Here is a 25,477-nt window from a genome sequence, read left to right as displayed (position 1 = left end):
CCTGAATTTCTTGCAACTGTAATTTTTAGTGATTCCTAACCATGTAATCAGTCCTTCTGGCTTACTGGTAACCCAAAACAAATTCCAGCTATTGAGAGCTATAATATCTACTCTGTCTACATAGCTGAAATTTGCAACAATTGTCATCAAATATGTTTTCTTTGATTTCCCAATTTAAAATTTCAGAAATCTCTATTATTATTATTATATTAGTTATTATTATTGCAAATAGAAAATATGTACAATCAAGTATGAAATGGTAATAAGCCTTTTTAATTATTCTACTAACAGAAATTCAAGGAAATTCATCTACTGAAAGAAGGTAAACTGGAAAAATAGTTGTGAAATTATTAACACCACATTGTACATCAGATTGAATAAGAAGTTTTTGCTATACTGTAATCATTTTCTGGCAACATTGGTAGAGCACCTTTTCTGGATGTATATTTGATCTTCCAACAAAATTTCAAGAACAATTTCTGTTGCTAGCTGTATTATAAACCTCTAAAAATTGGTATCTGACAAACCCCATGTTGATTTTATAATGTGCACAAGAGGGAAAAAAAAATAAAAAACATATTGTTTTGATATTGTTACAAAACATTCCAATATTTTTTTGATATGTAATTGCAAAATTTCAAGGAAAAATTCTTTATTAGTTACCATACAAGTCATAAAATTCATGATAAAGTGTAAAATGCTGCTTGGACTGTTAAAAAGTCACAATTTTTTTGTTCTGAGCTGCAGGAAATGATATATTTTACAGAAAAATTAACACCCTCTCTCTCTCTCTCTCTCTCTCTCTCTCTCTCTCTCTCTCTCTCTCTCTCTCAACTGTAATGTGAGAAAAGGTTGCTGTTTCACACAATGAATTCTGTCCAAGATAGATGCACTGTTTATTGCCTTATTTAGAATCCTCTAAGCTACACTGTCTACAAATGATCTCCTTAGGGAATATTGGCATGTACCATCTACAGAAGCAGAAAACATTCTCCAATACACATTACTCTAATGAATTATTTTCAGTACAATAAAGGGTAGCTACTATCTGATTTTATCACAAGGAATTCATTGGAAAAGTGAGAACATTTGATGAGTCAAAAATGACCACGGTCATTTGGATTTGAAATGCAGCTTCCATTAGATAAATTGCTTTGGACTGTTTTAGCATATGAAAATGTGCAATGAAGGATGAAAGCATTATTTTTTTCCCTTTTTCAAAATTAAATACTGTATATTGTGAACAGACTTTTTTTCCTTTTTTTTTGAATAATAGGATCACAAGTTGGTTTCAGAGTTACATATCTGTGTTTACAAACCTCCTTTACATAACTAAAATGTTATTGTGTGAAGAGTACATTAACAATCTGAACCACTTTTAAGTAATAGAGGATATCTTCAAGTTTTTACTCACCAACTGTACACACCGAAGTAGATGGCATCTGACATCATAATGTCAAACTGTAATCATGACACAGCTGGTCTTTTGCACAATGAGTTGTCACAAACTGTATGGACATTTCTTCTTTTTCTATGAAGAGGCTACCACAACAAGTATCATGTATCTAGACATATTACAGAATTTCCTTATATCCCAACTGTAGAAGACAGCGACAGCAAAACAATTTTCCAACAAGACAGAGCTCCACAACATTACCACAAAGAAGTACACAAATACCTTAACACAGTGTTTCCTAGAAAGTGAACTGGAAGCAGAAGACCAATTCTGTATTTTCCACGATCCTGTGGGCTGACTCCTTGACATTTAACTCTCCGGGGTTTAGGCATATGATCCACTGGTGCAAGAAACCATTAGCATTAGCATGAATAGAGGAAAATGATGCAAGAAAGCAAACTTATATAGCATCAGCCAAAAAAAATAAATAAAATAAAACCCTTCCCATTTCACCCATCCATTCACTCCACTTCAAGGCAGAATTAGACTCTTTGTCTATTTCTGCCTTGAATTTATTTAAGATGCCAACTTCCACAATGATAGATGGAAGTTTGTTCCAGCAATCAACCACCAGCTGCCTAAAAGCAAATTTCTGCACATTTACTCTACAACTGTTTTTCCTCAATTTGGATTATGTCCTCTCAGGCAATTAATTTGGGCAAGAAGATGAATCCCATCAGCAACGAGCTTGCTCAAACCATTCAAGGCCTTATACATCTCAATGAGATCACTTCGCAGGTGCCTGGTCTCCAGAAACTATAATTTGCAGAACTTAAGCCTTTTTTCACAAGAGCAATCATTCGTTCCATTCACCAATCTCACTGCCATTCTCTGTACTCATTCCAGCAGCTCTACATCCTTTCTAAAATGAGGCCGCCAGACCTGTATACAGTACTCAAGGTGTGGCCTGACAATTGCCTTATACAAGGGGATAATCACCTCTTTATATTTGCTTGAAAAATTCCTGTATATCATTGACAAGACACCATGGGCTACTCTTGCAGAATGTCTGCAATGTTCAGAAAACTTCATATCTGACTGCACAATTACCCCCAGGTCATTTTTATTCTTCACTACTCTGAGTGTAGTATCACACAGTTGATACTACACTCCAGAGTTGCTACTCTGGAGTTACTGCTACCCGTATGCAGTACTTTACATTTGTCAATGTTAACTTTCAATTGCCACCTCTCAGCCCATTTGCTCATTTTTTCTAGATCCTGTTGCAGTAGTGTACTCTCATTAGTGTTATTAACAACCCTGCCAACCTTTTTATCATCTGCAAACTTGGACTTTAATCTTGATATACCTTTATCAATATTATTAATAAATACAGAAAACAACAATGGGCCCAACACTAAACCCTGGGGGTCTTCACTAATAATATTAGTCCACAAAGAGCAGTGTCCACTGATTACCACTCTGTCTTCTCCCACTCAACCATCCCTTTATCCATAGCAGCAATTTGTTCTTAATGTCATGCCATACTGCTCCAATTGATACAATAGTCTTCCATGTGCAACAGTATCAAAAGTTTTCCTAAAATCCAAGTATAACCCCAAGTATGACCACAGGGTTTAACATCTGGTGAGTATGTGCTTGGAACATCCAGGGCCCTTAGCTGGATATCATCATTCTTCTGTTTCTTGGTGATTCCCTTCTACTTCTGACTCTTGTCCTCTTGCTCGCTCACTCGCTTGCTCTCTCTCTCTCTCTCAGGGTAATTCTAAATTTTTTTTTTGGCTGGTGCAGCACAAGCCTCAGGCTTCCTTGCACCATATAGCTAATGGTAATAATAATTAGCATTAGCATTAGCATTAGTAGAGGCATATGATGCAAGAAAGCAAGCTTATTCAGCATCAGCCAAAAAAAAAAAAAAAAAAAAACACACACACCACTCCCATTTCACCCCTCCGTTCGTTCGAAATACCTGTCCAGTTGTTTAAATTTGTTTAGGCTATCAACTTCAACAACAAGTGATGGAAGTCGGTTCCACCAACCAACCACCCGCTGGCCAAAGGCAAATTTCCGCACATTTATCCGACATCCGTCCTTCCTCAATTTGAATTTATGCCCTCTGAGCTGATTATTCTGAGCAAGATGAAGAATCCCATTGGCATTGAGCATGCTCAAACCATTCAAAGCCTTATACACCTCTATCAGATCACCTCTCCGGTGCCTAGTCTCCAGACTCTGTAATTTGCAAAACTTAAGCCTTTCTTCGTAAGAGCAACCCTTTGTTCCATTCACTAATCTTGTTGCCCTTCTCTGTACCCGTTCCAGCAGCTCCACATCCTTCCTGAAATGAGGCCTCAAGACCTGTATACAGTACTCAAGATGTGGCCTAACCATTGCCTTATACAAGGGAATAATCACCTCCTTATCCCTGCTAGAAAAATTCCTCTTTATCATTGACAAGACACCATGAGCTACTCTTGCAGCTCGTCTGCACTGCTCAGAGAACATCATATCTGCCTGCACAATTATCCCCAGGTCCTTTTCATTCTCCACCACTGTCAGTGTAGTACCACAGAGTTGATACGTTGCTCTGGGGTTACTGTTTCCCATATGTAGTACTTTACATTTGTCAATGTTAAACTTCATTTGCCACCTCTCAGCCCATCTGTTCAACCTTTCCAGATCCTGTTGCAGCAGCATAGCGTCAGTAGTGTCCTTAACAACCCTGCCAACCTTTGTATCATCTGCAAACTTGGATATTAAACTTGATATCCCATCATCAATATCATTCATAAACACTGAAAACAACAACGGACCCAACACTGAACCCTGAGGAACTCCACTAATAACATTAGTCCACGTTGAGCAGTGTCCATTGATTACCACTCTCTGTCTTCTGCCACTCAACCATCCCCTTATCCATAGCAGCAATTTGCCTCCAATGCCACACTGCTCCAATTTGTGCAGCAGTCTTCCATGTGCAACAGTATCAAAAGCCTTTCTAAGATCCAAATATATAATATCAAAGTTATTCCCTGCATCCAGTTCTTTTGTGACTACATCATAGTATCCAATCAAATTGGTCAGGCAAGACCTGCCCTTAACAAAACCATGCTGTGTCTGAGCTATAACTGAAGTCTTGTCTAGATGATCCTGCAGTGCTTCTTTAACCAGTGCCTCCATTAATTTACCTGGAACAGAAGTTAAACTAACAGGTCTATAATTACTTGTGTCAGCCTTTGATCCTCCTTTGTGAATTGGGGTTACATTTGCACATCTCCAGTCTATGGGTACCTCCCCTGAGTCCAAAGAAGCTCTCATAATTATGGCTAGGGGCTTGCTTACTTCCTTTGCTGCCTCCTTTAATATAACTGGATAGATCCCATCCACCCCAGGTGCCTTTTTTATGTTTATCCTCAACAATCTCTCCTCCACTTTCCTCTCAGTTATTACAAAATCATCCAGCTCACTGCCAATGTTTACTTTACCTACATCATTCTCCTTCCTGAATAACTCCTCATGCGTGAATGTAGATGCAAAATACTCGTTTAAATTGTTAGCCACCTGAGCAGGATCCTCAACTGTTGAACCATCAATATCCAGTGGACCAATCTGATTCATCCCTTTCCTTCTTGAGTTTAAATATGTAAAGAACTCTTTTCTGTTTTTCTTTGCATCCTTTGCCAAGGAATAATAATACGATATCAAAATTATTTTTTGCATCTAGTTCCTTTGTGACAATATCATAGTATCCAATCAAATTGGTTCGACAAGACTTCTCCTTAACAAACCCATGCTGTGTCTGAACTATAACTGCAGTCTTATTGTTGTGGTAGTGTTTTCTGGTGCAAGGACAACTAAATCATACTGCGCCTCCCAAATCAATTGAATTTACATATAAGAACTGCTTATGTAGCAGTTAGAAATGGTCATACATTTGAATTTGTTTTAAATAGAAAAAGAATTCAGAGAGATTTGCTTCTTTACCTATGATGCTATTGTGAGACAGAGGTTGTTGTAGACCTGAAATAAAACTAAAAGCCATTTGTCGGGCATTGTTGAACAATGCTACATTCAAGGAGTATATGTTTACTGTAAGTGGTTGTTAGCGGTGTGCACACTGAGGAGAATCATTTCCTGTAAGCAGATATAGATGTGTGAGGTGAGTGTCACCTATTTGGATTCTGGCTAAGAATACTTCTTCTTTTCTATTTTTACAAAGGCTAGATGTCCATAATTGTGGTTCACGTTTTATTGTTTTATTTGAAATAGCTTTTTATTTGTTTGCATTTTCCACAGAAGTGTCCATTGTTTCATGCATGTTCTCCATATACTGTGTCTATAATCAGGATATGGGACTAAATCATTTGTTGAGGCTATGTTGGAAGGATGCTTTGCAGCATAATCTGCACATTCATTTTCTGGAATGCTCATGAAGTTGCATCAACTTATGCCTTATGAGTTTTAATAAAGGACTGTTAGGTGAGGAAGTGCCTTTCAAAGCTAAAATAGCACTTTGTGAATCAATATATATTATGCTTTTATTTATTGACAGGAGCGAGATGTTTTTCAGAGCGAGCTTAATGGCATGGAGCTCAGCAGTATAACTGCTGCATTCGGCTGGAAGTGAAAATGAGACAGTTGAATTAGGGAATACAGCAGCTGCAAACACTTGATTGTCAGACTCTTGGTAAATTGAAGGTACTTTTGTGTATGAGCAAAATGTAGTTGTTGGATGTTAATCATTGCTATGGAAGCTCTACCCCCATTGCTCATTGTATTCATCAGAAGAAAGTGAAGTTGCCGCATTACTTGAGCAGAAAAAGGTGGCATGGAAAGGTTACAGAACAATAAAAAGTACTGAAGCCTATAACAGCTACAAGGTGATGTGTAATAGAGCCACAGAAAAGGTTCGACAGGCAAAGGCAGTTTATGAGAAATCACTAGCAAACAGAGCAAAGAGGGGGGATAAAGAATTCTTCACATATATAAATGCCAAGAAGAGCAGGACAAACCAGATCGGACCTTTACGTAAGGGAAAGGGGATAGTAATAAATACACCAGCTGCCGTTGCAGATGAACTCAACAGTTATTTTGCATCGATATTTACAAATGAAAAGCCTTTTGTGGCAAAGGGAAATTGTGGGAGCGAAGTTAAAAAATATGTAATTAATGACATTGAAATTTCGCAAGATTATTTAATGAAAAAACTTTCGAGCCTACAGACCAGTAAAGCTCCTGGAGTTGATGGAATATACCCTATAATCTTAAGAGAGGCGGCAAGCGAGTGCATTGAACCATTGAGGCTAATTATGCGAGCATCATTAGACTCTGGGGAGATTCCCTTGGATTGGAAAAGTGCAAATGTATCTCCCATACATAAGGGTGGCTCTAAAAGTGAAGTTGGAAATTATCGACCTGTCAGTCTGACTTCAGTAGTAGGGAAAATCATGGAGGCAATGATCAAGGGTGGAATTCAGGATCATTTGGATCGAATTGAAATTCTCAAGGATACTCAGCATGGTTTCGTAAAGGGAAAATCATGTTTAACAAATCTGGTTCGCTATTTCGAAAGGGTCACTCACGAGCTGGATTTAGGGAATAATTTCGACATTGTTTATTTAGATTTCAGCAAAGCTTTTGACTCAGTCCCACATGAGCGGTTGCTTTATAAGCTGGAACAGGTTGGAATCACTGGGAAAATCCTTAGATGGATAGAAGGATGGCTTCAGGGCAGGAGGCAGAGGGTTGTGATAAATGGCTATTCCTCAGATTGGGTTGAGGTAAGAAGTGGGGTTCCCCAAGGATCAGTATTAGGACCACTGTTGTTTTTAATTTTCATAAACGACATTGATGAAGGGATAGAGAGCGTGATGTCTAAATTTGCAGATGATGTTAAAATTGGAAGAGTAGTTAATGATCACTGTCAAGCTGAGCTTCTTCAGAGAGACCTAGATAGACTTCAGGAATGGTCAGAAAAATGGCAGCTGTGCTTTAATCCAACAAAGTGTAAGGTATTACACCTGGGAAACAGTAATCCCAAAAAAACTTATTCACTTGGTGGAGTTCAACTAAACCCAGTACTGGAGGAAAGGGACTTGGGTGTTACGATACGGTCAGACATGAAATTCTCTGAGCATTGTAAACAGGTTGCAAGGAAGGCCCATGGTGTCCTATCGATGATCTATCGAACTTTTGCAAGTAGAGATAGGGACGTGATAATCCCATTATATAAGGTTTATGTTAGACCACACTTGGAATACTGTGTTCAAGTATGGAGACCGCACCTGAAGAAAGACATCGAGCTTCTTGAAAGGGTGCAAAGAAGGGTAACTCGCCTGGTGAGATCGGCAAAAGGGCGTCCTTATGAAGAAAGACTTCGAATATGTGGGTTGCAGAGTTTGGAAACTAGACACCTTAGAGGAGATTTGATTGAGGTGTTTAAGGCTCTGAGAGGCATCAGTAAAATGAATGAGGACGAAATTTTCAAGATTATAAATGATGCTAGAACTAGGGGACATAAATTCAAGTTACGGGGGGAAATGTTTAGATTGGACTGCAGGAAGTTCTATTTTAGCCAGCGAGTTATAAATTACTGGAATAAGTTGCCTTCATGGGTGGTAGAGGCCGACAGTTTGGGGAAATTCAAAGGTCATCTGGATAGTACTTTCGGGTAAGGGAAGCGCATAGGATGATAGGTTTAATTTCCTTTTTATTTATTTTTTATTTTATTATTATTTTTTTATTTATTAATTATTATTATTTAGTTATTTATTTATTTTTTTTTTTTTTGTTTTTATCATTGTTTTGTTCGGATTTTTTATTTATTTTATTTTATTTATTTTTTTTTTTTTGGCTGGTGCAGCATAAGCCATAGGCTTTCTTGCACCATGCGGCCGTTACTAATACTAATACTAAAATACTAATACTAAGTGTGAAGGTAGTCCACAGGGGATCTGGATCTTTTGATTCTCTGAGGATATTATCAAAACTGAATGTTCCAGCTTTCTGTTAGATTCTGCAGTCTGATACCAGTAGGCTGAATTGTTCTGGGTTTATTTATTGCATAGTAGGTTTTCCACTGAGGTTCGTGAAGTAGTGGCCAAACAGGATGAGTAGGCAGGCTTTTAATTTTAGCTGAGTAGCTGAGTTCATCAGAAACATCTTTCTTCTGATGATAAAATTATTATATTCTGATGATAATATATGGAGGTTTGTGAGCCTCAACATAAAGACAGTGAACTGGTGATGTTTTGTATGCACCGAGGACTATCCTAAGAGAAGAGCGTTGGATGGACGCAAGATGGGCTAAGTTAAACGGTTGGTGTATTTGTTTTAAATTTTGGATATGCACTCTCCCAACCTCAGAGGCCTTTTTGAAGATATTGTCAGTGTTTATGGCCATACAGTTTTGCAACACATCCGGCAGAAGTGCAGCATAGGAGAGGTTAAGCAGCAACAACACCTAAGATTTGTGTATCGTTATAGGGAACATGGACTCATTCCGCATGGATTTAGGATTAAAGCACCGTTTAAGGATGTGCGAATAATGAGGATTATTGCGTGGTATCAGAAGAAGGTGTTGAACACTTGGATACAGAAATTGCATGATGACTTAAGATGCAATAGGAGATTGATTGGTGTATCTTTAGGTAACATTAGTAGTAGACTATCCCCTTTACATTTAGCATGTGTCAGGACGTTAGTTCATAATAGGGTTGGTAGGATTGCACATTTATATAAGATGAGGCACATTAGCAAATTCAATACATTATTGGAAGAACAGGCAAATATGTATAGGGTTAATAAATCTAATTTTATTCAGAATCTGAGTGGTAAACCCTTAACTACAGAGCAAGAGGGGGTATTGGCTTTAGGACCTAAGTTTGCCTTGTTGCCCCCTAAACCTCCGATCACTGAGAGAGCTATAGGTATCGAGAGGGCAATTCGTAAATTGCCAGAACCCATTGCTAATCGTATCCGGGTAAAGGCCTCAGCCATCCTATGTCAGGCCAGAAAGGCTACCTCTAATCTCACACGTAATCAACTGAAAGCGTTAAAGGAACTCAAGCAGGATGAAGACATTGTGGTTCTTCCGGCAGATAAGGGTAGATCCACAGTAGTATTAAACAGTGATGATTATCATAAAAAAAGCCCTAGATTTATTATAGGATGATAATAGATAATACATACAAGATCATCCGCAGAAATCCTCTAACCGGTTTAGAACAACATGTTAATAAGATTTTACAGCTCTGGTTAAAAACGGGTAAGATTTCTAAAGAAAAGTACTGGTCTATGCATGCAACGGGGTGTCAGCTGCCCAGGTTTTATGGGCTGCCGAACACACATAAAGTGGGGGTCCCGTTACGACCCATTGTTTCTTTTATTGGGAGCCCTACCTATGCTTTGTCAAAATTCCTGGCGCAGCTGATTTCTCCTATAGTGGGACGGTCCATGTTTGTTGTTAAAGACAGTGTGGATTTTGTGAACTTCGTTAAAAGTCAAAATGTAGGGGAGAATGAAATAATGGTGTCGCTAGATGTGGTGTCATTATTTACTTGTATACCCATAGCCCATGGGGTGGAATGTGTAAAGGTGGCACTACAAAGAGATGATACCCTAAGTACTAGATCGCACCTAAGTGTAGAGGATATATGCTGTGGCGTAGAATTATGTCTTTTGAGTACGACTTTGCTATATAAAGGAGTGATGTACAAACAGGTTCACGGCACAGCTATGGGTTCTCCTATTAGCGCCATTGTCGCAAACCTGGCAATGGAAGAGTTAGAGAATAGGGTTTTTACAAGTTTGGAGTTCCCTATGCGCAAGTGGAAGAGATACGTGGATGACACGTTCACTTTGGTACAAAAGGGGAGAGAAGAGGATGTAGTTAGTTTTCTCAATGATTTCTCTCCTTTTATACAGTTCACCTCAGAGGTAGAAGTGAATGGTTCTCTCCCATTCCTGGACGTAATGGTGAGTAGAGAAGGCTCCAGGCTTAGTACTACAGTGTTTAGGAAGCCTATGTGTAGGGGCCAGTACATCCATTATAGGTCAGCACAGACTGCGCAGCATAAAAACAGTGTGGCCAGGGCACTTTTGGGTAGGGTTAGGACACATTGTAGTACCTCTGAGGAGAGAGAGAGAGAAATTGGGCAAGTTAGGGCGGATCTTATGAAATGCGGTTACCCCCAGAGGGTCATTGATAAATATAATAGAGGCGTGGAGTCTAATCATGGAACACCGTCAGTTCCAGTCACCACAGTTTATATTCCCTACTATCCGGGCTTGTCAGATCGAATTTCAAGAATGCTACGTGACTTTCAGGCACGCTGTGTGCAACTTCCGGGCCGGAGGTTGCACACAGTGTTGTCACAGGTCAAAGATCCCATTCCCGGGGATTCCAGTAGTGGGGTCGTATATGAGATCAAATGCCCGGATTGTGGGGGAGACAGGATGGCGACTAAAAGACCGTCTGGGGGAGCACATGCGAGCTATACAGACCGCAGAGTTCAATAAGTCTGCCATTACTGAGCATTATTGGGAGAAACATCATCAGGTCTCCCCTGTGAATGCTGTCATCCTTGACCGGGCGCACAGGTTCTGGGACCGTAAGTGGCTGGAGAGTTTGTGAATAGGCTCGTCTGAGAACAATAGTATGAATAGGGACAGGGGTGTTCGATTTCACCCCTTGCTGGAAGCTGTGGAAAGCTGTGTCCTGGCAAAAGACGAGCGTTTTATATTTCAACGCTCCCGAGCCGCTTCTGGTTCTGGATCACATGGAAGAAATATTGAGCATGCGCCTGGTCAGCCACGTGTGCTGTGAGCCTGTTACTTAAGGATGTGTTGCTTAAACATCATTGTTGTTGAGAAAGGAGGCGGAAGCCTTCGAAAGCTTCAGTCAATGTTTTATCGCTTTTAATTTTATTGTATTTTAAATATTTTATTTTGTAAATCAGTTTTTTGCATATATTATTTTAAAGTGTAGTATCGTTTGGTACATTTTATTTTTAGTATTAAACCATTACAGTTAAACGGTTGGTGTATTTGTTTTAAATTTTGGATATGTACTCTCCCAATCTCAGAGGCCTTTTTGAAGAGTTACCAATAGCATTAGCATTAGTAGAGGCATTTGATGCAAGAAAGCAAGCTTATGCAGCATCAGCCAAAAAAAAAATAAAGTAAAATAAATAAATAAAAAATAACCACTTCCACTTCACCCCTCTGTTCGTTCGAAATACCTGTCCAGCTGAGCCTTAAACTTATTTAGGCTATCAACTTCCACGACAAGGGATGGAAGTCTGTTCCACCTACCAACCACCCGCTGGCTAAAGGCAAATTTCCGCACATCTATCCTACATCTGTCTTTCCTCAATTTGCATTTATGCCCTCTCAGGTGATTATTCTGAGCAAGAGGAAGAATCCCATCAGCATTGAGCATGCTCAAACTATTCAAGGCTTTGTACACCTCTATCAGATCACCTCGCTGGTGCCTAGTCTCCAGACACTGTAATTCACAAAAACTTAAGCCTTTCTTTGTAAGAGCACCCCTTTGTTCCATTCACTAATCTTGTTGCCCTTCTCTGTACTCGTTCCAGCAGCACTACATCCTTTTTGAAATGAGGCCTCCAGGCCTGTATACAGTACTCTAGGTTTGGCCTGACCATTGCCTATACAAGGGAATAATCACCTCCTTATCCCTGCTAGAAAAATTTCTATATATCATTGACAATACACCATGAGCTACTCTTGCAGCCCGTCTGCACTGCTCAGAGAACTTCATATCTGCCTGCACAACCACACCCAGGTCCTTTCATTCTCTACCACTGTCAGTGTAGTACCACAGAGTTGATACGTTGCTCTGGGGCTGCTGCTTCCCATATGTAGTACTTTACATTTGTCAATGTTAAACTTCATTTGCCACCTCTCAGCCCATCTGCTCAACCTTTCCAGATCCTGTTGCAGCAGCATAGTGTCAGTAGTGTCCTTGACAACCCTGCCAACCTTTGTATCGTCTGCAAACTTGGACATTAAGCTTGATATACCATCATCAATATCATTTATAAATACAGAAAACAATAAAGGAACCAATACTGAACCCTGAGGGACTCCACTAATAACATTAGTCCACGATGAGCAGTGTCCATTGATTACCACTCTCTGTCTTCTACCCCTCAACCACCCCTTTATCCATAGCAGCAATTTGCCTCCAATGCCACACTGCTCCAATTTGTGCAGCAGTCTTCCATGTGCAACAGTATCAAAAGCCTTTCTAAGATCCAAGTATATAATATCAAAGTTATTCCATGCATCCAGTTCTTTTGTGACTGCATCATAGTATCCAATCAAATTGGTCAGGCAAGACTTCCCCTTAACAAAACCATGCTGTGTCTGAGCTATAACTGAAGTCTTGTCTAGATGATCCTGCAGTGCTTCTTTAACCAGTGCCTCCATTAATTTTCCAAGAACAGAAGTTAAACTAGCAGGTCTATAATTACTTGTGTCCCCCTTTGATCCTCCTTTGTGAATTGGGGTTACATTTGCACATCTCCAGTCCATGGGTACTTCCCCTGAGTCCAAGGAAGCTCTCATAATTATGGCTAAGGGTTTGCTTACTTCCTTTGCTGCCTCCTTTAATATAACTGGATAGATCCCATCCACCCCAGGTGCCTTTCTTGTATTTATCTTCAACAATTTCTCCTCCACTTTACTCTCAGTTATTACATGATTCTCTAGCTTACTGCTAGAGTTGAATACACCTCTGGAATTCCCCTCGCTGAATAACTCCTCATGTGTGAATGTCGATGCAAAATATTCATTTAGTTTGTTAGCTACCTGAGCAGGGTCATCAACAGTTGACCCATCGATATCAAGTGGACCAATCTGATTCATCCCCTTCCTTCTACAGTTTACATAAGTAAAGAACTCTTTGCTGTTTTTCTTTGCATCCCTTGCCAAGGATCTCTCGTAATCTGCCTTCACCTGCCTAACCTCCTTTGTAACTTGGTTACAGATCAACTTGTATCTATCATAGGCTTCTGTGTCACGTGTTAATTTGTATGTATCCCATGCATTTTTCTTCTCTGCCATATGCCTCATTAGTTCATCTGACATCCATTTAGGCCTAAACCTTGAACTGAATAGGTTCAGTCCGGTGTACTAAACAGCGGCCGGCCTGTGAACACCGTTTTACAGTTGCACCCTCGAAAATATAAGGAAGATTTCATCTCGCCATGATGTTCATCATAACCTCAAGTCATCAGTCATACTGCATGATGGAAGAGAGGGAGTAGGGTTGATTGGAACTGAGCTCTGGCGACTAAACATGAGTTTCACCACTTCAAGCCTCCAATAAGCAAAGTGGTGGTATTGCACTGGTTGATGAGAGTCATCTACCACCTAGTATTGCCTGGTAACAGAGGGGCAGCATTCCTCCATGTGGTGTGGGTGCCACACCTCGACCTCTGCTTGCGTTGATTCACATGTGGGTGGTCACCCACAGTGTGCTTGTGCATGGGAGTTATACCCAGGATTACTAACAGTTCCACCATCGTGAAGGTGCAAGCAGAGGATTTGGCTGTCACAGACCGTCCGGATTTTGCCGAAATTGGGTCCACTTGACTTGAATGTCACTCAGTATCAGTTCCATCAGCGTTTTAGACTCCCAGGTAGCAAGTACAGCTTGTCTGGCATACCTGAGAGAATGTCTGGGACAACCTCAAGGACCAAATTGGGTGTTATTTTAAACATATACTAATTTTTCTGCTTCTTGGTACATGTTGTTCTAAATCTTTTTTTCATTTTTCCACAGGGAATAATCTCTAAAGCAGACAGTGTGTAGGCCATTCCAATTTGAGTACTTTTTTCCCTGCCCTGCTTGACAGCCTACACGAATGTGCTCACATAAATCGTAAGAGGAGAGTGCAAGTGACTAAACCTCTGCTGATATTCCTAGTGGGTCAAATTTTACATACTTGAAATAATACGTAGGGTTAAGAATGTACAGTTTTACTCGAGAGTTGATATATTCTGCTTTGATGGATATTGGAGATTTAGGGATATCAAATATTAGGATTGTGTTCCATGTTAAAACGAGCATTATTTCATTTAGTATATATGCACTTTACATGCACAATTCCCCTGGTCTTGTATATAATTCAGCTTTCAACTCTTCTTCTGGGAAGTTCGTGAGATCTCACTCAGCTATCATACTCCTAGAGGTATTTAGAGTAGCATGAGAAGAAACATTAATGGCTAAACCTCAAAAAGATATGATTGTTTCAGCCGTTCCAAATGATTCTGAACCATCAACTGAACCCTCTGGTAACTTGCTTGTTGAGATCTCACACCTCAACAAGCAAGTTACCAGATTTCAGATGCTTCAATATTTTGGGGTGGTGGTTTCCTATGAGGTTTCTAGGTATTTTTGAATTTGAAAAGGTAGGAGACCATCCAGTGCTGTAGTCAAAATTAGCAGAAGGTATACTCTGTGAATGTTATGTACGCAGAGAGAATATATACTGTGCTTACTATTAAAAATTCCAAAGGATATACAACATATGCACACACACACACACAAAAAAAAGACAAGAAGATATACTTACTTTCTTTTCATGCTTTAAAATATTCAGACATTTCACATTTGAACCCACACCACACACTGAAAATAAATCAATTAAAGTCAACTGGATATAATTAAGGCATTGCTTTGTATAATGTAAATGATACCTGCAGTTTTTAAAAAAAATTATAAACCTATTTGCACAAAACATAACAGAAGGCAAATAACTTTAGAACAACTTCAAATAAATGCCTCAATGACAAGTGCTAACTAACACTATGCTTAACTCTACCACCAAGATATTATAGTTTCACTACAAACCCCATGATCCTTAGAGACCCATTAAATGGGTTACTGGTTTTTTTTAAAATTGCCTTTGCCAAATAAAAATTATTATTATATACACATTGTAATTACAGACAGTTTATTCATATTTTTTGAACCTCATTTGCTTTGCTATGTGCATTCATCTCTTGTTTCAATAGATAAATGCTTTGCTAAGTGCATTCAGTTAGCAAGCAAGGTATTAACATCCTTTAACAGAGTGCAAACTGACTGCCACTAAGAACTGATTTTTGTTAATATGCAAACCCATTAATGTGAAATCCACTTTATTGTGTTCCTTTAATTATATTAATTATTTTCTTGTGTGCTGCAATTTCCATAATTCTATATATGTACTTGTTCAGGATGTAGAAAACTCTCTCTCTCTCTCTCTCTCTCTCTCTCTCTCTCTCTCTCTCTCATAGTGCCCTACCATTAATATCTAAACGTCTGCATATCTATAAATAACCTTCATGTAGAGAAAACTATTAATGTGTACAGACACCTTTAGCCTTTGTGACAGCCTCTAGTCTTTTTTATTATTATTAATAGCCATATGGTGCAAGGAAGCCTGAGGCTTATGCTGCACCAGGAAAAAAAATTCCCAAGTTACCCTGAGAGAGAGAGAGAGAGAGAGAGAGAGAGAGAGAGAGAGAGAGAGAGAGAGAGAGAGAGAGAGAGAGAGAGAGGGAGGGAGGGAGGGAGAGGGGGAGAGAGAGAGAGAGAGAGAGAGGGAGAGGGAGAGTCAAAAGTAGAAGGGAATCACCAAGAAAGAGAAGAATGATGATATCCAGCTCAGGACCCTGGGTGTGCCATGCCCATACTCACCAGATGTGAGCCCCCGGGTTTTGTGGAACACTCTTCACCAGTTTTTTTAGGCATGTTCGCATATACAGTGGCATTTACAGTTCACATTTTGTAGTGAAACGTATAAGATATTGTATGATAACAGTCATTCTGTTTGTCGCAAATAAAATAACGCTTTCATTGCATCAGACAATAATTGCAAGGTATTGCATCAGCCATTTCTATAAATACGCCGTTGGAAGGGTATACAGTGCATGAACTATACAAAGACGGCCTTTGAAATGTGGGCTGCATGCCTATCAACCAAAAAAGAAGCCTCTGTTGACCTGACAAATGAGGAAGAAGCGACTTTCATGGGCTAAAACACGTTTCATGGGAAAAAAAAGAGCAATGGGACACTGTCATCTTTTCTGACGAATCGAAATTCAACCTTCATGGCTTGGATGGGAAGCGATATGTCAGAAAACAAAAATCGGAGGTGTACCATGAAAAGGGGTGGGACAAATTAAGTTTATTAACGGAATGGTGAATGCAGAAACCTACACTGCTATCTTGGAGGAGTGCCTGAAACCTGTTATTAGGGATCACCAGACAGATGTCCAAAACTGAATTTTTCAACAGGACTCAGCACCTTGCCACACAGATAGCAAAATTGGTAAGTTTTATGCTATTTAGATTTAATGATTAGTTTGTCTTCTTGTCTCACAAGGCTTAAAACATACTGACATCAAAGTTTTCCCTCAATTTTCTCCCTTAAGGTGCAGTCATATACCTCAAAAATGCTGGCATTACAGTGTTGGACGGCCCGGCAACAGTCCAGATTTGAACCCTATTGAAAATTGCTGGTACCAATGTCGTCTAAAATTGCTCAGAAGAAGCCAACAAGTAAGATTCAGCTGCAGGAGAGCATTGTAAGGGTGTGATACCATGAAATTGGGAAACCGTATATCCAGAAGTTGATTAATTATATGCCAGATCGCTGCAAGGCTGTAGTTGCAGCTAGAGGAGGAACAACAAAATATTAAGGACTAATTTTGCTGATTTACAGTACATAATATAATTAGCATTAGCATTAGTAGAGGCATTTGAAGCAAGAAAGCAAGCTTATGCAGCATCAGCTAAAAAAAAAAAAAAAAAACCACTTCCACTTCACCCCTCTGTTCGTTCAAAATACCTGTCCAGCTGAGCCTTAAACTTATTTAGGCTATCAACTTCCACGACAGGGGATGGAAGTCTGTTCCACCAACCAACCACCCGCTGGCTAAAGGCAAATTTCCGCACGTCTATCCTACATCTGTCTTTCCTCAATTTGAATTTATGCCCTCTCAGGTGATTATTCTGAGCGAGAGGAAGAATCCCATCAGCATTGAGCATGCTCAAACCATTCAAGGCTTTATACACCTCTAACAGATCACCTCGCTGGTGCCTAGTCTCCAGACACTGTAATTTGCAAAACTTAAGCCTTTCTTCGTAAGAGCACCCCTTTGTTCCATTCACTAATCTTGTTGTCCTTCTCTGTACTCGTTCCAGCAGCTCTACATCCTTCTTGAAATGAGGCCTCCAGACCTGTATACAGTACTCTAGAGGTGGCCTGACCATTGCCTTATACAAGAGAATAATCACCTCCTTATCCCTGCTAGAAAAATTCCTATATATCATTGACAATACACCATGAGCTACTCTTGCAGCCCATCTGCACTGCTCAGAGAACTTCATATCTGCCTGCACAACCACACCCAGGTCCCTATCATTCTCTACCCCTGTCAGTGTAGTACCACAGAGTTGAGACATTGCTCTGGGGTTGCTGTTTCCCATGTGTAGTACTTTACATTTGTCAATGTTAAACTTCATTTGCCACCTCTCAGCACATCTGCTCAACCTTTCCAGATCCTGTTGCAGCAGCGTAGTGTCCTTGACAACCCTGCCTACCTTTGTATCATCTGCAAACTTCGACATTAAGCTCGATATACCATCATCAATATCATTTATGAATACAGAAAACAATAACGGACCCAACACTGAGCCCTGAAAGACTCCACTAATAACATTAGCCCACGACGAGCAGTGTCCATTGATTACCACTCTCTTCTCTCCCTCAGCCACCCCTTTATCCACAGCAGCAATTTGCCTCCAATGTCACACTGTTCCAATTTGTGCAGCAGTCTTCCATGTGCAACAGTATCAAAAGCCTTTCTAAGATCCAAGTATATAATATCAAAGTTATTCCCTGCATCCAGTTCCTTTGTGACTGCATCATAGTATCCAATCAAATTGTCGGGCAAGACTTCCCCTTAACAAAACCATGCTGTGTCCGAGCTATAACTGAAGTCTTGTCTAAATGATCCTGCAGTGCTTCTTTAACTAGTGCCTCCATTAATTTTCCTGGAACAGAAGTTAAACTCAGAGGTCTATAATTACTTGTGTCGCGCTTTGATCCTCCTTTGTGAATTGGAGTCACATTTGCACATCTCCAGTCTGTGGGTACCTCCCCTGAGTCCAAGGAAGCTCTCATAATTATGGGTAAGGGTTTGCTTACTTCCTCTGCTGCCTCCTTTAATATAACTGGATAGATCCCATCCACCCCGGGTGCCTTTCTTGTGTTTATCTTGAACAATTTCTCCTCCACTTTACTCTCAGTTATTACAAGATTCTCTAGCTTACTGCTAGAGTTGAATACACCTCTGGCTTTCCCCTTGCTAAATAACTCCTCATGTGTGAATGTCGATGCAAAATATTCATTTAGTTTGTTAGCTACCTGAGCAGGATCATCAACAGTTGACCCATTGATATCAAGTGGACCAATCTGATTCATCCCCTTCCTTCTAGAATTTACATAAGTAAAGAACTCTTTGCTGTTTTTCTTTGCATCCCTTGCCAAAGATTTCTCGTAATCTGCCTTCGCCTGCCTAATCTCCTTTGTAACTTGGTTACAGATCAACTTGTATCTATCATAGGCTTCTGTGTCATGTGTTAATTCGTATGTATCCCATGCATGTTTCTTCTCTGCCATATGCTTCATCAGTTCATCTGACATCCATTTAGGCCTAAACCTTGAACAATATTTCTTAGTTGGTATGTAAAGCCTAGTAGCTTCCAAGATAAGTTCTTTGAATGCTTCCCATTTTGCATTTGCTGTTGGTAACATCATTAGTTGGTCCCACTGTATAGAATTTAAATACTGTCTCTGTCCATCGTAGTCGCCTTTACGAAAGCAATAACCCTTCCCTTTACCCCTAATGGTAGTTACCTCTTTGAGTAAATCCCACTTCAGCACACTGTGATCACTGCCACCTAGTGGTTCATTTATCTGCAGATTCTTAATGCATGAAGAATCACTGCTGATAATGAAATCAAGAGTATTCCTCCCTCTAGTTGCCTCCCGAACATGCTGATGTAGAAAGCAATCATCCAATAAATCCACAAAAGCCTTGCTAGTGTGTGAGTGACCAGCCCCCAAATTCCAGTCAATATCTGGGAAATTAAAATCTCCCATTATAAGACTCTCTGATTTACTGGCCCACTCTATTTCCCTGTACAGTTTCTTATTGTACTCATCAGAGTCATTAGGCCTATAGCACACTCCTACTCTCAATTTTGATCTCCCAATGCTTATGTCACACCAAACTGACTCAACACTGCACTGTCCAGTGATGTCCACTGGCTTCACTTCCTTGGATTTTATGTATTTTTTAACTAATACCATAACCCCTCCTCCCTTCCTATCCAGTCTATACTTTCTGTAGACGTTGTACTCCTCAAATTCCAGTTCTGCATTCCTTATATCTGTTGACACCACGTCTCTGATATCCCAACAATATCTGCCTTTGATGTTTCGAGCAATACCTCAAATTCATCAAATTTATTTACTAAACTCCTAACATTGGTGTACACGCAAGTATACATGCACCTAATTCTATTCTTATCTACCCTAACACAACCCATGTGTTTACTTGTACCGCAATGACTTCCAGCAGTCTCTGAAATATCCTGCATCTTGTTTTTCAGGCTTCTGCTCATTCCAATAGAAGCAGTGCAAGAATCTCTTTCACCTCTGCCAGTGGCTACTGTTATTCTATTCGTCTTTGTCTCTCCCCAAGCTAGCAGTTTACCGACCCACCTAACACTGCCTCGATATCATCAGCAAATATTCTTGCACCCTTTCTATTTAAGTGTATCCCATCCCCGTAGAAGCAATCTCTCCTGTTAACAAGTACAGTCCAGGCTGAAAAAAAGTTTACCCCTTGAGCCTTGCACAATCTTTCCAGGGCCGAATTGATAGACAAGGCTCTCATCATATACTCCCTCCTATCGTGTCTGGGCAGAATTGCAGACACTTTCAAATTCAACCCTAATTCTCGGCTTTTGTTCAACAGTGACCTGTACTTGTTAAGCAATTCTGCCGGTCTCCTACTCTTGATATCATTAATGCCAACATGTACAACTATATCACCTTTTGTGCCCTTAAAAGATGATATCTGCTCTACAACGTCATCAACCTTTGCCCCTGGCAGACATACCCTGGTCCTGTTTCACCTATCCTTTTTACAAAGCATGTTCCCCGTTTCCCTGACAATAGAGTCACCAACAACTACTAGTTCCTTTGGGACCAGCACATTCTGCCTTGGGGGTTGCCGCTGTGTTGCGCGATGACCAAGTGCAAGCTCTGGCATTGATGTGGGCAGCTGAGAGCTTGATGGGGCCCCTCAATTTAGTTCCTTCGAGGGCATCCACCCTGTCCTTCAAGCTCTCATATAGGCCCATAAGAACGCTGAGTTGTTGCCTGATTTCGATACACTCCTTGCATCGCGCACACACAAAGACATCCCCCATGGCAATATCATGTCCCGTACCTGAATACTCCACAAACATCATGCAAGCTGTGCATTTTAGAAGGCTGTGATTCAGAAGGCAACTGCCCCCCCTCAGTTCTCCTCTGAGCCACAGCACTTCCATTAGCTTGAGCCTTTTGTTTTGCTGCTCTGGTCTGAGTCATGATTTCTTTTAAATTAAATAAAATTTCAATTTCAGTTTATAACCCTAACTTATCTCCCAACACAGTTATAATGGGATATATATTTTTTAGTGTCAAGTATTAATTATCTCTGAGTTCTTTTTATATATATTCCGTATCAGTTATGTATTAATTAATTATGTTACGTTTGTAATCTAAGTCAGTATATGTATTTAGTTAAAAGTACAATTTAAATGCCAACGAAGTTCAACAAGTTTAATAGATTTTACCGATCACCGAAAATATTATAACCTATACTATACTAAAGCTATCTAGGTTCGATATATAACGATTGTATGACAAAGACAAATCCGGGAAGTTACGAACGATAATCTATGGACACTTAAGTATTAATTAACTTTCAAATCTCGCTGTCTCAATTCAGAATAAACTAACGATCCTTACTAGGTCTATAAGCTACTTACAAAAAATAATTTGATGTAAAAAATATTCAATAAGCAGCTAAACTATGGCTAAAAAACTTCTCGTTCAGCGGAGTTGCGACTTTTAACATGTGGATACCCTTACCGATACTTTTATGCAATTGCAAGGCCGAGTAAAGAATAAATACACCAAATTAATCAGAAAATCACAAAATAATGCTATACTACTAAATTTAAATCAAAAGTTTTAGTAAAACAATAATTTCAAATCAATAAATAAGAAAAATCCACTTAGCGGCTTTGAACACGTCTGGCCCCTACTAGCCTCGTCAGCAGACAAGTTAACATAATAATTATGTTAACTTGCCATTTCAGTTTGTACATGTAAATGCAATAAAATGTACGTTTGGTTGTCATGATTGCCATTTGCATGATTTCTCATATTTCCATTAATTACACATTTTACCCTTTTGGAAAGATATTTATGGCAATTAGGTATATCAGGTGGAGTTTTAACAAATAAAAAAAACATTTAATTGAATAAAAAAAATTAATGCATGTGAAATGTAACATGCTGCATACATGAACTATCTTGTTATAACCGTCCTCCTATATTTTCAGTCTTCAAAGCAGCAATCAGTTCAGCTCAGTTTTTTGAGAAGTCTCTCCTCATACTCACCCAATGATCCAATTCATCCCACAGATTCTCTATAGGACTGCAGTCAGGATTCTTGGCTGGTCAGTCCAACTTTTCAATGTTCAAACTAGTCCATCAGAACACAAGTAATATAACATGGAACATTGATATCTGCCAAAACAATAAAAACAGCCTTAAACAATCACACTGCCTCCACCAACCTTCACTCTCAGGATGACAGTCTGGTAAGCTCATCAGACATGCCACACACAAGCACAGCCTGTCAGACCATGTACTGTGACTCACTGATCTGAAACACTGCTTCCCATTGGTCTATGGTGCAAAACTAGCTTGTGAATGGCTGCATGACAGTGGTAACCCATATCATGGAGCATTCTGCTACTGTACTATGTTGACATGTCCCAATCACTGAGGGCCGTGTACACTGCAGCAATGTTGACCCATGTTCCAAGTGGGCAATTCTATGCAGGGCTCTCCTGTCACATTCCGTCAACTTCAGAGGTTTTTCTCAGTCATTTGGGCTTCGGCACCAATCCACTTTCTATTTGCAGATCACACCAATCATAAACCCAGAGGACTTCAGTGCTATTGTAATGTCACATACAGACTGACTGCTTATGTAGAATATTATTACCATTCCGTGCTGGAAGTCTGTTAGCTCTGTCGATCACTGCATATTTCAGTCACAGTTGTATATTACTGTCTCCTTGAAGGCCTACGTGCATATTTATATTTGTGTCTGATATGTGGTGCTTGGGCAAGACACGACCAACTATCAATGGAAGGGTGTCTGAATAATAATGGTAGGGCAGTATGTATATAAAAGGGCATGTGTTGCTTTATTTTCATATTTAAAAGATTCAAGTATTTGAATTAGACCCAGTTAGTGACATAGATCTGATAACGAAGGAAGAATTGGAAAAGGTATTGAAGGCTACAAAAAATAGGAAAGCAGTAGGAATGGATGGTATAAATGCAGAACTGATCAAGTATGGAGGAAGTTTTTTAAAAGACAGGATATTAAATTTATTTAATAAATGTTGGGAACAATATAAAATACCAGAAGAATGGAAGATAGCAAAAATTATTTCAATATTTAAAAAAGGAAATAGAAATGATACAAAGAATTATAGAGGTTTGTTTGGTTTTTTTTTTAAGGAGCATTAGCAACTAAGGCCATAATGCACCAGGGATATGCAGTAGTCATTCCCTGACCTTTCTGCATCCTCCGTATTTGGTAGGCACGGGCTCCAACCCCGGTTGAATCAAGAAGCATGTGCTACGCACTGCTGCTCCTGCCCACCTGGCTACGGAGGTGCCGAATTATAGAGGGATTAGCATACTAAATACAGTATATAAAATGTATAGCAAAATAATAAATAATAGAATTAAAATTATCTCTGATGAAATATTAATAGAACAGGCAGGATTCGGAAAAGGAAGATCATGTACAGATAATATGTTTATATTAAAACAAATAATAGAAAAACAAAGAGTTTAATTTAGAAACACATTTAGCATTTATAGATTATGACAAAGCATTTGATCGAGTAAACAGACAAAAACTATGGGACATAGTAGTAGTGGCACCTGATGCAAGAAAGCAAGTGTAGGAGCTTATGCAGCATCAGCCAAAAAAAAAAAAAAAAAATCACACCATACCCTCCAATTGCCTGTCCAGTTCCTCCTTAAATTTATTTAACCTATCAACTTCCACAACGACAGATGGAAGTTTGTTCCAGCAATTAACCACCCGCTGGCTAAAGGCAAATTTCCGCACATCTATTCTACATCTATCCTTTCTTAATTTGAACTTATGTCGCCGTAGGTTCGTATTCTGAACAAGTGGGAGGATCCCATCAGAATTCAGCGTGCTCAACCCATTCAAGGCCTTATAGACCTCAATCAGATCACCGCGCAGGTGCCTAGTCTCCAGCCACTGCAATTTGCAGAACTTAAGCCTCTCTTCGTAAGAGGATCCCTTCATTCCCCTCACCAATCGTGTTGCTCTTCTCTGTACACGCTCAAGCAAATCTACATCCTTCCTAAAATGAGGCCTCCAGACCTGTACGCAGTACTCAAGGCGTGGCCTGACCATTGCCTTATACAGAGGGACAATCACCTCCTTTTCCCTGCTAGCAAAATTCCTATATATCAATGACAAAACCCCATGACCTGCCCTAGCAGCCTGTCTACATTGCTCAGAAAACTTCATATCTGACTGCACAATTACTCCCAGGTCTTTTTCATTTTCTACCACCTTAAGTGTAGTACCACACAGTTGGTACGTTTCTCTGGGGTTACTTCTACCCATATGCAGTACTTTGCATTTGTCAAGGTTAAACTTCAGTTGCCACTTCTTAGCCCATCTGCCCAAATTATCTAGATCCTGTTGCAGTAGCACACTGCCATTACTGTCATTAACAACCCTGCCAACCTTCGTGTCATCTGCAAACTTCGACATTAAGCCTGATATACCTTCATCAATATCATTGATAAATATACAAAACAACAGTGGACCCAACACCGAACCCTGTGGGACTCCACTAATAACATTAGTCCACGAAGAGCAGCACCCATTGATTACCACCCTCTGTCTTCTCCCACTTAACCATCCTTTTATCCATTGTAGCAACTTACCCTTAATACCATTCTGCTCCAATTTGTACAGTAGTCTTCCATGCGCAACAGTGTCAAAAGCTTTCCTGAAATCCAAGTATATGATATCAAAATTATTTTTTGCATCCAGTTCCTTTGTGACCACATCATAATAACCAATCAAATTTGTCAGACAAGACTTTCCCTTAACAAACCCATGCTGTGTCTGAATTATTGCTGCAGTCTTGTCTAGATGATCCTGCAATGCATCTTTAACCAGTGACTCCATTATTTTACCCGGAACAGAAGTTAAACTAACTGGTCTGTAATTATTCGTGTCACCCTTCGAACCTCCTTTGTGAATTGGGGATACATTTGCACATCTCCAGTCCGTGGGAACCTCCCCCGAGTCCAAGGATGCTCTCATAATTATGGCTAAGGGTTTGCTTAGTTGCTTTGCCGCCTCCTTTAAAATAACTGGATAGATCCCATCCGCCCCAGGTGCCTTTCTTATGTTTAACTTCAACAATTTCTCCTCCACTTTGCTCTCAGTTATTACAAAATCATTAAGCACACTGCTACAATTTGATAACCTTCTGCCATTTTCAAACCTTAATAACTCCTCATGTGTGAATGTAGATGCAAAATACTCATTCAGTTTGTTTGCTATCTGAGCAGGATCATCAACAGTCGAACCATCGATGTCAAGTGGACCAAT

At 39.7% G+C, this 25,477-nt stretch overlaps 1 protein-coding gene across 2 annotated transcripts in view; it reads right to left on the bottom strand.

Annotated features, from left to right (window-relative positions):
- Positions 1-25,477, bottom strand: part of LOC150078536 (pseudouridylate synthase TRUB1-like) — an 86,417-nt gene that overhangs the window by 42,846 nt on the left and 18,094 nt on the right. For both annotated transcript variants that reach the window (XM_090384817.1, XM_090384818.1), the window contains exon 3: positions 15,022-15,077. In XM_090384817.1, coding sequence (XP_090240943.1) covers positions 15,022-15,077 — 56 coding nt within the window. The remainder of the gene's footprint in view (positions 1-15,021; positions 15,078-25,477) is intronic.

This window comes from Mastigoproctus giganteus, chromosome 11, assembly GCF_048544385.1.
Source record: "Mastigoproctus giganteus isolate SK-2022 chromosome 11, ASM4854438v1, whole genome shotgun sequence".
NCBI classification, from domain to species: Eukaryota; Metazoa; Arthropoda; class Arachnida; order Uropygi; family Thelyphonidae; genus Mastigoproctus; species Mastigoproctus giganteus.
This window is presented reverse-complemented; position numbering and strand designations above follow the sequence as displayed.